Below are 13,077 nucleotides of genomic sequence, written 5' to 3'. Positions count from 1 at the left end.
ATTCAGACGCCGACTGATAGTACGGGTTGACACTGTTGTACCCTCGGACTGCGCGACAGATTAAACTCGTTTGGATGTTAGTCGAGGTTCTCTATCCACCATCGAACAATCTTTGAAATCTCTTGTCAACTTTTCTTTTCCGTCCACATCTCGAGAGGTTAGCCACAGTGCCATTGGCTTTACACTTATTGATGACACTGCGCACGGTAGACACAGGAACATTCAATTCTTTGGAGATGGACTTGTAACCTTGAGATTGCCCATGTTTCCTGACAATTTTGCTTCTCAAGTCCTCAGTTCTTTTCTCCATGCTCAATGTGGTAAACACAAGGACACAGGACAGAGGTTCAGTCAACTTGAATCCATTTTAACTGGCTGCAAGTGTGATTTAGTTATTGGCACCACCTGTGCCACAGAAAGTGACAGGTGCTGTTAATTACACAAATTTCAGGCTGCAGCTATCGAATATTTTAGTCGATTAATCGATGGACTACTTAGTTTGAATAATCGAGTAATCGGATAAGGAACATGAAAAATTAAAATACCTGAGCTGAGCCTCAAACGGTATAATTTTTTTTAAAAAAATGAGGATCTATGTACAACAAAAGAAAAACTGGCTAATTTACATACAAAAAAATCCACTAGCATAAATGCTATAAAATGCTAGTTTTTTTTTTTTTTTTTTTTTTTTTTTTTTTTTTTTTTTTTTACAGTGCTCTTAACAAATGGTTCAGACACATATTCCCACAAAAACGGCTAAATATACCTATAAACTGAATTAAGAATACATTAAAAAACAGCTCAAACAAAAACTTATCATACATTGGTCTTAACAGGGAGAAGTTGGATTCAGCCATGTGAAAAAAGGCAGACTAGAGGGCAGTGCATCCACCCTCATCAATAAAACTAATTGCAAACACTTTCAAAATAAACCTTTAAAACGCCACTTTAATTAAACGAATACTCGAAGCAACAAAATTTGAATATTTTTTTGTAATCGAATACTCGAGTTAATCGATCAATCGTTGCAGCACTACACAAATTAGAGAAGCTTCACAAGATTTTCCAAAGGGTGCCAATACTTTTGTCCGGCCCAGTTTTGAGTAAAGTGATTAGGAATTAATTTTTTCTTATTCTCTTTGTGTTTTTTCATTGCAAGCAAAATAAATGAAGATATTACTACCAAAGCATTTGTTATTGCAATCATTTTCTGGGAGAAACTGAGCATTATCTGACAGAATTGCAGGGGTGCAGATAAATTTGACCAGCACTGTAACAGTGGCTTATGACAGCATGTGCTTCAGTGACAAGAGAATCATTCACAGTTGAAAGATGCGTACATAATCCATTTCTAACAAATTTAGTCCCTTTTTTTTTTCTTTGCCCCCTACCTATATATATATCAATCAAAAAATAGTTTTCCTTTTCAACAGGCTCGGCACACCTACCAAGTCTTCTTTTGGTTTTGGTTTCATTGTTGTGCCACCATTTTTTCCCCATCTATTTTAAAATATAAAGTTAACTATTGTATTGTGATTAGTGTTTTTTATCCCTGGCATACATTTCCCTGTATGCATTTTTCATAATACATCACTCATTCATATACAGTACATCGATATCACACATGAGATGAGAACGTTTTTAAAGCCCCAGTTGACCTTCTCGTGAATTAAAAAAACAAAATTGTTTCACCATAAAAAAAGAAAAAGTAATACAAATCTTAAACCTCCTGCTATATTATGGGTCAAATTGGCTCATTTTGATGGATAAAAATCTTTAAAGAATTAAGAATTACAAGAATTAAGCGGTAATTAATTTTTTAAATTAATCACGTTAAAATATTTGACGCAATTAACGCACATGCCCCGCTCAGATTAAAATGACAGCACAGTGAAATGTCATGTTGTTAATTGTGTTTTTCGGAGTTTTGTCGCCCTCTGCTGGCGCTTGGGTGCGACTGATTTTATAGGCTTCAGCACCCATGAGCATTGTGTAAGTAATTATTGACATCAACAATGGTGGGCTACTAGTTTATTTTTTGATTGAAAATTTTACAAATTTTATTAAAACGAAAACATTAAGAGGGGTTTTAATATATAATTTCTATAACTTGTACTAACATTTATCTTTTAAGAACTACAAGTCTTTCTATCCATGGATCGCTTTCACAGAATGTTAATAATGTTAATGCCATCTTGTTGATTTATTGTTATAATAAACAAATACAGTACTTATGTACCGTATGTTGAATGTATATATCCATCTTGTCTTACCTTTCCATTCCCACAATAATTTACAGAAAAATATGGCATATTTTATAGATGGTTTGAATTGCGATTAATTGCGATTAATTACGATTAATTTTTAAGCTGTAATTAACTCGATTAAAAATTTTAATCGTTTGACACCCCTAATTTATTTGATTTTATTGTTTTTATTCTTACGTGACGAAACATCCTGGTCATTAAAAAATATATAAAATCTTACAAATTATAATTAGATTATTATGTTATTGTTAATTGTTGCTGTATTTTTGCGTATTTCTTTGATATTAAAAATACATGTATAATTAATAAAATGTTAATTAAAAACTAAATTAAATTCAAATAAATAAATACACACTGTTTACGGCCCTAAGTAAGGCTCTCAAGTTGATTTATTTTTATTTTTTTCCTCCATAGTATTCAACTCATAGCAGGCCATTGACAACAATAGGCGTCCAATTCATTTACACCAAGGCGACGGGCTGTGAATTCGCCCCCCCCCCAATTCTAAATTGCTCTGTAGCACAGTCAATGGCAGACAACGAGTTAAATGAGTGCCCTGCAAGAGTTAAAAAAATGTGTCACATTGACCCATAAATATAACAGGAGGGTTAAGAGTTAAGAATTGAGCATTGGCAAAATCATTTTTTCATAAGCAAAAGCGTAAAAAATAAAGTACTACTGCTACTCATGATTCTACAAACTACACTACAATTACTACTCGGCACCAAACGATTGCTCTCATATTTCAACAACTGCCATAATGATAAACACCTTCCACGAGAGAGGTATAGGGGCTTCATTTGTTGTCTGAAATGCTGTTTGCGGCTGGGGCGGTACCCTGCCCAAACCACATTGTTATGTGACGCACCAGTGATATCAGCAGTGGTGAGGAACTGCCCCCTCCTCCACTTTGCTATTTATGTATAAGCGTTGAGTCGTTCCTTGGAGCGAGTGGAGTGGATGTCATGAAGCTCCTGCTCCTCCTTGGATTTGATGTCCTCATACTTCTGCATCCGGCACGCATCCTTCACGTAGGCCCAGTTGGCCGACAGCACCATCAAGTAGTGGATCTGGAGATCAATTGAAGATAGTCAATATCATAGGTGGAGTTTGACTCGTGTCGGGGACAAAAAATGTTGATGACCCCGAAACACAGTGTCGGCAATAAAATTAACTTACAATATACTTGTATATACAAGCTAAGTCATTGTTGAAGCTTTTGAAAGCTTAGCTTTAAAGAAATATCCATCTTGCCTCCTCAGGTGTAGTTTTAGGTAAGCAAAGCAAAGGTGCTTGTCACACGATCTGTTCAAAAAATAATGTTGACCCCATTATGAAATACTTCAACTGTTTGTATTACTCTAAAACACCCAATATAAAATAAATAACATATCAAAGTGATCGGAAAACTAGCAGGATTTATTTGACATAAGGCATAAGAGATACGTGACGCCTTCTGACCACGGAAGCCCAACACATGTTTCATGCAGCTGACTGAGCAAGATGGACGCTGACAACCAGGTAATAAGCAAAACATCTAAAGCCCTCGTCTGCTACACCAAATCCCACAATTAGCTCTTCAGGACAGTCCAGAACAAATGGCTGGACGTCCTGTTCCAACATAAGGAACACCGGAGAACGCCCGAAATCCCACTGTTAACACGACTGATAAGACTCCAAGAGCCCCTTTGACGCTGAGGTGACAAAATCCACAACTCTCGTTGCCCTGACAACAGTAACTCTCGAATCCTCCTGTACAATCCACAAACAGACAATAATCCTAAACATCGCCCAAACAGACCTTTCTTCTGCCCACAGCCCGCCCCGCGAGAGCCTTAAAAAAGACAATGTTTAACTAATTGTTGTCATTTTTTCTCGGGAACCTTTTGTTGACTTGTGATATGGTGACCTTGGAGCCTTGCCTGGGTCCCTCTGTGCTGTTTGATTGCTGTCGACTCAGAATAAAGCGGTCAACTTGTGTTTCGAAGCCTTTTTCCAGCTTTCAGAATGGAGTTAGTACAAAGGGTTAAGACTAAGGTTGAATGCGCGGAGTTTGGCCTTTTGACCAGGTTGTCGGGGTCTCGCTGGTCGTTGGATCTGCACTAGCGCGGGTCCGGCGGTTTGGATGGCGTGATTCCGGTGATCTGGCTAAAAGGTCAAATTCCTTCATTAGTCGGTAGAGTTGATTTCAACAAATTCCGCACAGTTTGTCAGTTATTTGTTAGTCTCAGAGCTCCGTAGTGGCTAAGCTAGCGTGAGTCAATGGTGCTTGCGTTGCATGCCAATTGAACAACGATATTAACAGATCTAACATAGTCAAATAAATTCAAACAGCAGATCATTGTTCAAAATACCCGTGCGGCCAACACAATGTCGCACTGGTCCGTGTACCTTTTGGCCATTCATTTTTCTGTCTAATTTTGGAAAACAAAAACGGAAACTCGGACCCACACCAAACTGCCTTAACTTTATCCTCGAAACATAGTCAACACTATGATTGCATAGGTCATCGGTGATTCTCATGCGTGCATGTTGTTTTTTATTGGTATGCAAAGCAGGCACCATTGACTCATGCCTGCTTAGCCACTCCGGAGCCCTAAAACTTCAAATAACTAACAATTGCATGGAATTTGTTGAAATCAACTCCACCGCCTTATTAAACACCCCCCTAACTTATGTTGAAAATGCTGAACTTTCCCTTTTAATTCATTTATCAGAAAGTCAATTACATGCAATGACATTTTCTGCCACCAGAGGGGGCACTGACCCCCTTGCGCCCCTCAATCTCCGCCTATGGTGAATATCCGTGATTACATTTCAAAAATAATATCCATAGGTTTATTTTCTTCTTCTTCTCTGTGAGCATAAGTCTAACACAGGTACACACAGATACGGATAATCAATGAAAGTTGTTGCCTGGTGTTTAATCAATTGTCAAGGGTGGTCTTAGGAGACGTATCTCACCTGTAAGAGCTCTCTGGACAAAAAAAAGGTTGGAGAACCCATGTGCTTCACATTATCTGGAAATATTCCTAATATGAATGAGCCAATCACATTTCTGAGACATTCCCAGCGCAATTCCCCGGTCACCCAGCAAGGGGCAGCATGTAGCCGGCTGTATTATCGGGACTTGTTTCCATAGCAACTCAGCACAGAGTGAATCTATTGAAGTGCAATGAATGTTTTTCAGTAAGCCGTCTATTTACACATTCGCATTTAGAGAATTGATTTGTTTGGCAACTAGCAAAGACTAACAGCAATCACATGCTACTTATAGGCTATGCCTGAATATATCTTGAACATACAGTACATTACATTTGTAACATTGATATTTTGACATCACTACCTCTCTTGGAAATTGCATTTCTAATAATATTGTTCACCAGCAACAGCAGTCACACTTTTTCTTTCCGATAAATGCTTCCCCCAAACCACTTGCACATTTGCGCCCATCACGCCCTCTTACTTCTGGCTGTTTCCATGACGACACTATGAGATGCCAGGCCCCCTTGGAAAAAAGGGAGGCAGACAAACGGCGTTGTTTCACTGCGCCAAATAACTTCTCAAAGATTAACTGTGGGCCTCTGCCCCCAAAGTACCCACCAGACACAACACAGATATGATCCTGGTTACATTTAATTTATATACAGTATGCAGGTTATCCTTTATTGATATACCGATATATATATTTTTTGAAAGAAATTCCCCCCCCCCTTTTTTTTTTTTAAATACTAATTACTGCATACTCACTTGACTGTAAAGTAATTGCTATCATGTCTTAGACACACACTGCTGAATTCCTTGGCTGTCTTTGACTACTCTAGACATGTAATCTATTTGAAATGGGATGGCTGGCACGGGATGAACAAACATTCATTTGCTGCCACCCTTACGCGAAACGATTAGTATTGGTATCAGTGCCGCACTAGTTTAAATCTCCTCCCTAGAAGTTTAGACATTACCCCAGAGTAGACATATTCCAATTACCGGTTTCAACGTATACCAGGGTACGAAAACGTCAAGGTTTCAAAACAGCAAAAGGCAAAGGTATTACCTATTTTTTTATACCCAAAAAAATGCATGGAGAAATCCCTCCCTTGCAGCTGTAAGGCTCAACCTTCCCCCACCGGTTGTTGCTCAGTGTCAGTGAGTCAGCTGTGCTACACGATGGCTGGAGGAGGTCAAACTCCTGAACGTTTTCCCCCATCGAAGAAAACTAAATCACTGTTATGGGAATATTTCAGCTACAAAAAAGTTACAGACGGCCGCGGCTTGGAGGAGGAGGGCCAAAACATATGTAAAACATGTTTGCAAAGGGTGGCTGCCGAGCAGGCAATACCTCCAATATGATTTCATATTTATACAAAATTAAAGGTTAGTAAACACTATCATGAACGTTTCCCACCAGCTACGAGAGTAGGCATGTGCCGGTGTGATAACCTTAAGCCAAAGTATCATGGTTTCACGTTAACGCGGTATTGCAATAACAGCTCTAAAATGTGTTACTTTGAGATATCCGGGTTTAAAAAAACAAACAAAAAACTTTTGTCCACTGAACAGGATTTTTATTTTTCGTAACATATTAGCAAATTTGAACATAGGTATAATGGGAAGTTAAAATAAAAAAATCACAACAAAAATTCTAAATAAAATTTAAGTAAATGCAGTCCTTTAGGTGAGCCTAATCCCACAGCTACACCTCAACATTCTTACCATCAGAGCAAAAATAATTGAATTATTTTCCATAAGAAGCACGTGTGTATGACTCGTATCATGTTTACCTTATACACACACACTCTTACTCAACACAGACAGTTGCCAGAGAGAAAAAATACACCACGCTTTACCAAGCCTAGACACACTAAACACGCTGGAGTTAACTCTCGTAGCTGGTGGGAAACGTTCATGACGGTGTTTACTGACCTTAGATTTTTTTATAAATGCGAAATCATGTTGGAGGTAATGCCTCCTTGGTAGCCACCCTCAGCAAACATGTTTTACATGTCGGTTGGCCCTCCTCCTCTAAGCCGCGGCCGTCTGTTAATTTCCGGTCGCCGAGGTATTCCCATACCAGCAATTTTGTGTTATTCGATGATGTGGGAAACAAGTTTGAGTTTCACCTCCTCCAGTCATCGTGTAGCACAGCTGACTCACTGACACTGAGTAACAACCAGTGGGAGACGGTTGAGCCCTGCAGCTGCAAGTAGCTAATACCTTGAAACCGATAATCGGCACATGTCTATACGAGAATGAACTCCACCGTGTATAGTGTGTCTAGCAGTGGTAAAACGTTTTTTCTCTATGGGAACTGACTGTGTTGGGAAAGAAAGTGTCTGTGTATAATGTAAACATTATACACGTTATACACATGTGCTTTTTATGGAAAATAATTCAATTATTTTTGTTCTGATGGTAATAATGCTTAGCTGTGGCTGTGGGTTTAGGCTCACCTAAAGGACTGCAATTATTTTAATTTTATTTAGAATATTTAGTTATTTCTTAAATTATTTTGACTTAACATTATACTTACAGTGGGGCAAATAAGTATTTTAGTCAACCACTAATTGTGCAAGTTCTCCTCCTTGAAAATATTAGAGAGGCCTGTAATTGTCAACATGGGTGTAAACCTCAACCATGAGAGACAGAATGTGGAAAAAAAAAAAAAAACTCACATTTTTTTATTTTTAAAGAATTTATTAGCAAATCATGGTGGAAAATAAGTTTTTGGTCGAAACCAAACGTTCATCTCAATACTTTTTTATGTACCCTTTGTTGGCAATAACGGAGGCCAAACATTTTCTATAACTCTTCACAAGCTTTTCACACACTGTTGCTGGCATTTTGGCCCATTCCTCCATGCAGATCTCCTCTAGATCAGTGATGTTTTGAGGCTGTCGTTAGGCAACATGGACTTTCAACTCCCTCTACAGATTTTCTATGGGGTTGAGATCTGGAGACTGTCTAGGCCACTCCAGGACCTTGAAATGCTTCTTACGAAGCCACTCCTTTGCTGCCCTGGCTGTGTGTTTGGGATCATTGTCATGCTGAAAGACCCAGCCACGTCTCATCTTCAATGCCCTTGCTGATGGAAGGGGATTTTCACTCAAAATCTCTCGATACATGGCCCCATTCATTCTTTCCTTTACACAGATCAGTCGTCCTGATCCCTTTGCAGAAAAACAGCCCCAAAGCATGATGTTTCCACCCCCATGCTTCACAGTGGGTATGGTGTTCTTCAGATGCAATTCAGTATTCTATCTCCTCTAAACACGAGAACCTGTGTTTCTACCAAAAAGTTCTATTTTGGTTTCATCTGACCATAACACATTCTCCAAGTCCTCTTCTGGATCATCCAAATGCTCTCTAGCGAACCGCAGACGGGCCTGGACGTGTACTGGCTTCAGCAGGGGGACACGTCTGGCAATGCAGGATTTGAGTCCCTGTCGGCGCATTGTGTTACTGATAATAGCCTTTTTTACTGTGGTCCCAGCTCTCTGTAGGTCATTCACTAGGTCCCCCCCGTGTGGTTCTGGGATTTTTGCTCACCGTTCTTGTTATCATGTTGATGCCACAGGGTGATATCTTGCATGGAGCCCCAGATCGAGGGAGGTTATCAGCTGTCTTGTCTTGTCTTCCATTTTCTAATAATTGCTCCCACAGTTGATTTCTTTACACCAAGCATTTTACCTATTGCAGACTGCGTCTTCCCAGCCTGGTGCAGGTCTACAATTTTGTCTCTGGTGTCCTTGGACAGCTCTTTGGTCTTGGCCATAGTGGAGCTTGGAGTGTGACTGACTCAGGTTGTGGACAGGTGTCTTTTATATCAATAATGAGTTAAAACAGGTGCCATCAATACAGGTAACGAGTGGAGGCTCGTTAGAAGAAGATCTCTTTGACAGCCAGAAATCTTGCTTGTTTGTAGGTGACAAAATACTTATTTTCCACTCTAATTTGGAAATAAATTCTTCAAAAATCAAACATCATCAGTTTTTTTCCCACATTCTGTCTCTCATGGTTGAGGTTTACCGATGTTGACAATTACAGGCATCTCTAATCTTTTCAAGTAGGAGAACTTGCACAATTGGTGGTTGACTAAATACTTATTTGCCCCACTGTATGTTCCAATTTGCTCATATGTTTTGAAAAATAAAAATCTTGTTCAATGGAAAAGTGTTTTTTTTTTGTTAAATCCAGATATCTCAAAGTAACAAATTTTAGAGCTAGTATAATTACAATACCGTGAAACTGATATTTTTGCATGAGGTTATCATACTGTACGAATCTCATATGGCACATGCCTAACCCAGAGTTTACGTGGGTGTCAACATTGCTATAAAAACGGACAGATACTTGGATAACTGTTCATCCATGGTGTGAAAGTGCCGTCTCACCATAGCAATGACGGCTGCTCCTGCTCCAGCGAGGGCACAGATGAACAGGTGGAACGTCATGTCCAGCTGTAGTAAAAAACAAACAAACGTCATGACACAATTTGGTTTGGATAGATTTTTGTTTTCCCTAAATCGGCAGAATCTTATCTTGAATCTATCTTTAAATAATGAAATAGTTTTAAAACTTTGACAAAAGTAGACAGAAGGGGAATTATGGAATAACGGGAGCAATTTTAACAACTATAACAGTTGATTCACAACATTAAATTAATTGAATGTAGTTTAAAGCTGCTGATACAGAATGGGGACTGGAGTATTTTATTTACTGTTATTTTTGTATATTTGTTTACTGTTATATGCTTACTTGATACTGAAATAGTAGTTTGGTTTAGCCTGAGAGGATTTTTGAACAAATTTGGAACTAATGTACAAAACATTTTTTTTTTTTTTTTTAAAAAGGAAGGGGGTGCATCTATAATCATTTTATAATTGAATCAGAGCCTCTGAATCGTAATCAAATCGTTAGGTGCCCAAAGATTCCCAGCTTTAGTAATTATTATATTTTTTGTTTTTTCACAAGAATTTTCAACATTAAAAAGCTCTTTGTTGTAAGTCTGAAGCCACATTGTCTAAAAGACTAGCATCATTCTTCGATATATTTACGTAAAATAAATGCTAACTGACAGTTTTTTGCTGTTTTACGTTCATATCTATAAAGATTCGGGGATTTAAGCATTCACAATAATTTTCAACGCAAAAAGCTCTTTTTTGTAAGGCTGCCGCCACATTGACGAACAGACTAGTATCGTACTTCGACATATTTCCGTAAAATAATGATACCTGCCCGTTTTTTTATTTTTATTTTAACCAAGACTCAAGACTGTTTTACGTCCATATCTATAAAGAATTCAGGGATTTAAGCATTTATTCACAAGAATTTTCACCGGGTAAGCTCTGTTTACATAAGGCGGCCGCTACATTTGCTTACTGACTAGCATCATAGTTCGCAATATTTACATAAAATAAATGCTAACGGCGCAGTTTTTTTTTTTTTTGCCTTTAACCAAAAATCGAGAGTGTTTTACGTTCATTTCTATAAAGAGTTCAGTGATTTAAGCATTTATCCACAAGAATTTTCAACGGAAAAGCTCTTTGTTTGTGATTCCACTTGGTCAGCTTTGACGGCCACGCCAACAATGCAGGCCCCCTATAAATCAGCTCCGTGTCAGTTATGAAGTCAATGTTGGTACAATACCGAATCATATCAAATCCTACCCTTAAAAAAAAAAAAAAAAAAAAAATTCATAATTTGTGAACGAATATTGTACCAGATCGTTTTTTTATGCTCACCTCAGTGGATTCGCACATCTTGTAGAACTTCTCAGATCCGGCACACACTGTCTTTGCTTCATTGGTTGCCACAATACCTGCAATGTAATATAACATCATTGTACTACAAATGGGTGCCAAATTACTTAATGGCAGGTTGACAAAGGCAGATAATGAACTGTGAGAATTATGGCACTAATTCCATTGGACTTAGGCAAATGAGCCGTTTAACATTTAGAAGAGATTGTTCATCCTTACCGTATTGGCGTGGGTCCAAGCAGAGCGAGGTGCCCTCCAGCACGGTGGCGTTTTGACAGATGGTCCAGATGTTGAAGTAGATAAAAACGGGTATAGAGGTAAATGCCGTCACACCCAGCCAGGCCAGCATGAAGATGTAAGTCAGCATGATGAACTGAAACACACAATAACTTTTATGTAGGAGCCTTGGCTGTTTAAAAAGAACATAAAAAATGCAACTAGCCATGTTTTTCCACAAATATGGTGATATGTATCATGAAGCTTTTATACCAATAGGTTTTCGATAAGCTCTGGCCAAGAACTGATACAGGGATCCCTCATTTTTCGTGGTTAATGGGGACCAGAATCAGCCGTGATATGTGAAAAACCGGGAAGTAGCACCCCCACAATTACTATTTTTTTTGTGTGTGTTCAATGTATTTATTCAGATTTAACATTGGAAAGAGATACAAATACGGTGGTATGAAAAAGTATCTGAACCTTTTGGAATTTCTTACATTTATGCATAAAATCACCATCAAATGGGATCTCAAATTGAATTGAATTGAATTGATCTTGGTCAAAATCACACAGATGAAAAAAAAACTGGCTTTAAACCACTCATCAGTGATTAAGCACTCACCTGACTTTAAATTGTTGGTAAAGATTGGTTTCAATTGCTCTTTAAGTCTCCTTAGGCAGAGGGTTCACTTACTTATTTACGCCCCCTTCTCTGATTGTTATCCTCATTAAAATATGAAATTGAAAACCTATAAATGCCTGTCAGACAGTTGAAGCTAATATTATAAATATTAAATGTGATGGTTCACTTACTAATTTTTACCCCTTCTCTCATTGTTTGCAGACTATGCTCATTAAAATATGAAAACTTAGCAATATTTGGGTGGTTTTAGTTAAAGCATGCAGTGTATTTTCATCTGTGTGATTTTGACAAAGATCAGATCACATTTGATGGTGATTTAATGCAGAAATATGTGAAACTCCAAATGGTTCAGATACTTTTCCATACCACTGTAAGAAATGTTTTTTTCACTTTTTCACCAAAGTATAATTTTTAAAAAAAATGTGTGCATGCATACACACACACACATATATATATATATATATATTTTTTTAAATAAATGGTTCTTAAGCACTTCAAATGTAATAATTATGATAAGTTTTAAACATGTTACTGTCACACCAAATTACTTTTAAACAAGAATAAAGTAGAAAAATACTTGTCTTTATTAAAAGCTTCATTGAGTGAGTCCACTCAAATCCGCTCAAGCTGCTCACTTACAAGTTGCCACAGTAACTGTTTAACAAGTTAAACTATGATTGACGCATGAGGCACTTTGAGGCTTCGCTTCCAAGCATCTGTAGCATATCAAACATTAAATGTCTGTCAAATCATCGTTAACTTTAAAAAGCAAATCCAGTGCACTGCCTGACCAACAAAGAACAGCAGAAGGGAAAATGAGACTACGTAATTGGCTCAGGACGGCTCATCTGTATTTATTTATTTTTTAATTGAAAGTTTAAAGTATTTAATTGAAGTTTAAAGCGCGAAGTAGCGAGGGATCACTGTATATCATTTTAAAATGATGTCACTGTAAGCAACAGGTTGCTAACAAATTCTCCCCTGGACCAAAACTTTCTACTAGAATAGTGTCTATGTTAATTCGCTGCCTGTCAATGGCATTAAAACATGAGCGTTCAAAGCCAGTCCTACCAGTTTGAATGTATTGGATATCTATCATTGTCAATGGTAAGCAATGAGTAAAGAAAACACTCATCCTGTTACTGTAGTTTATATTTTATTTATTATCATTTTTTATATACTGAAACAT

At 37.8% G+C, this 13,077-nt stretch overlaps 1 protein-coding gene across 1 annotated transcript in view; it reads right to left on the bottom strand.

Annotated features, from left to right (window-relative positions):
• Positions 1-664: 664 nt before the first annotated feature.
• The window catches only part of gpm6aa (glycoprotein M6Aa), a 56,481-nt gene continuing 44,068 nt past the window's right edge, over positions 665-13,077 (bottom strand). The window contains exons 4-7 of the mRNA XM_057850232.1: positions 11,246-11,399; positions 11,009-11,085; positions 9,659-9,724; positions 665-3,337 (exon numbers count right to left, since the gene is read on the bottom strand). Of these exons, the coding sequence (XP_057706215.1) occupies positions 3,185-3,337; positions 9,659-9,724; positions 11,009-11,085; positions 11,246-11,399 (450 nt within the window). The 3' untranslated portion in view covers positions 665-3,184. The remainder of the gene's footprint in view (positions 3,338-9,658; positions 9,725-11,008; positions 11,086-11,245; positions 11,400-13,077) is intronic.

This window comes from Corythoichthys intestinalis, chromosome 11 (genome assembly GCF_030265065.1).
Source record: "Corythoichthys intestinalis isolate RoL2023-P3 chromosome 11, ASM3026506v1, whole genome shotgun sequence".
Taxonomy (NCBI): Eukaryota; Metazoa; Chordata; class Actinopteri; order Syngnathiformes; family Syngnathidae; genus Corythoichthys; species Corythoichthys intestinalis.
Note: the sequence above shows the minus strand (reverse complement) of the source record. Positions and strands in the feature narration are given on the sequence as shown.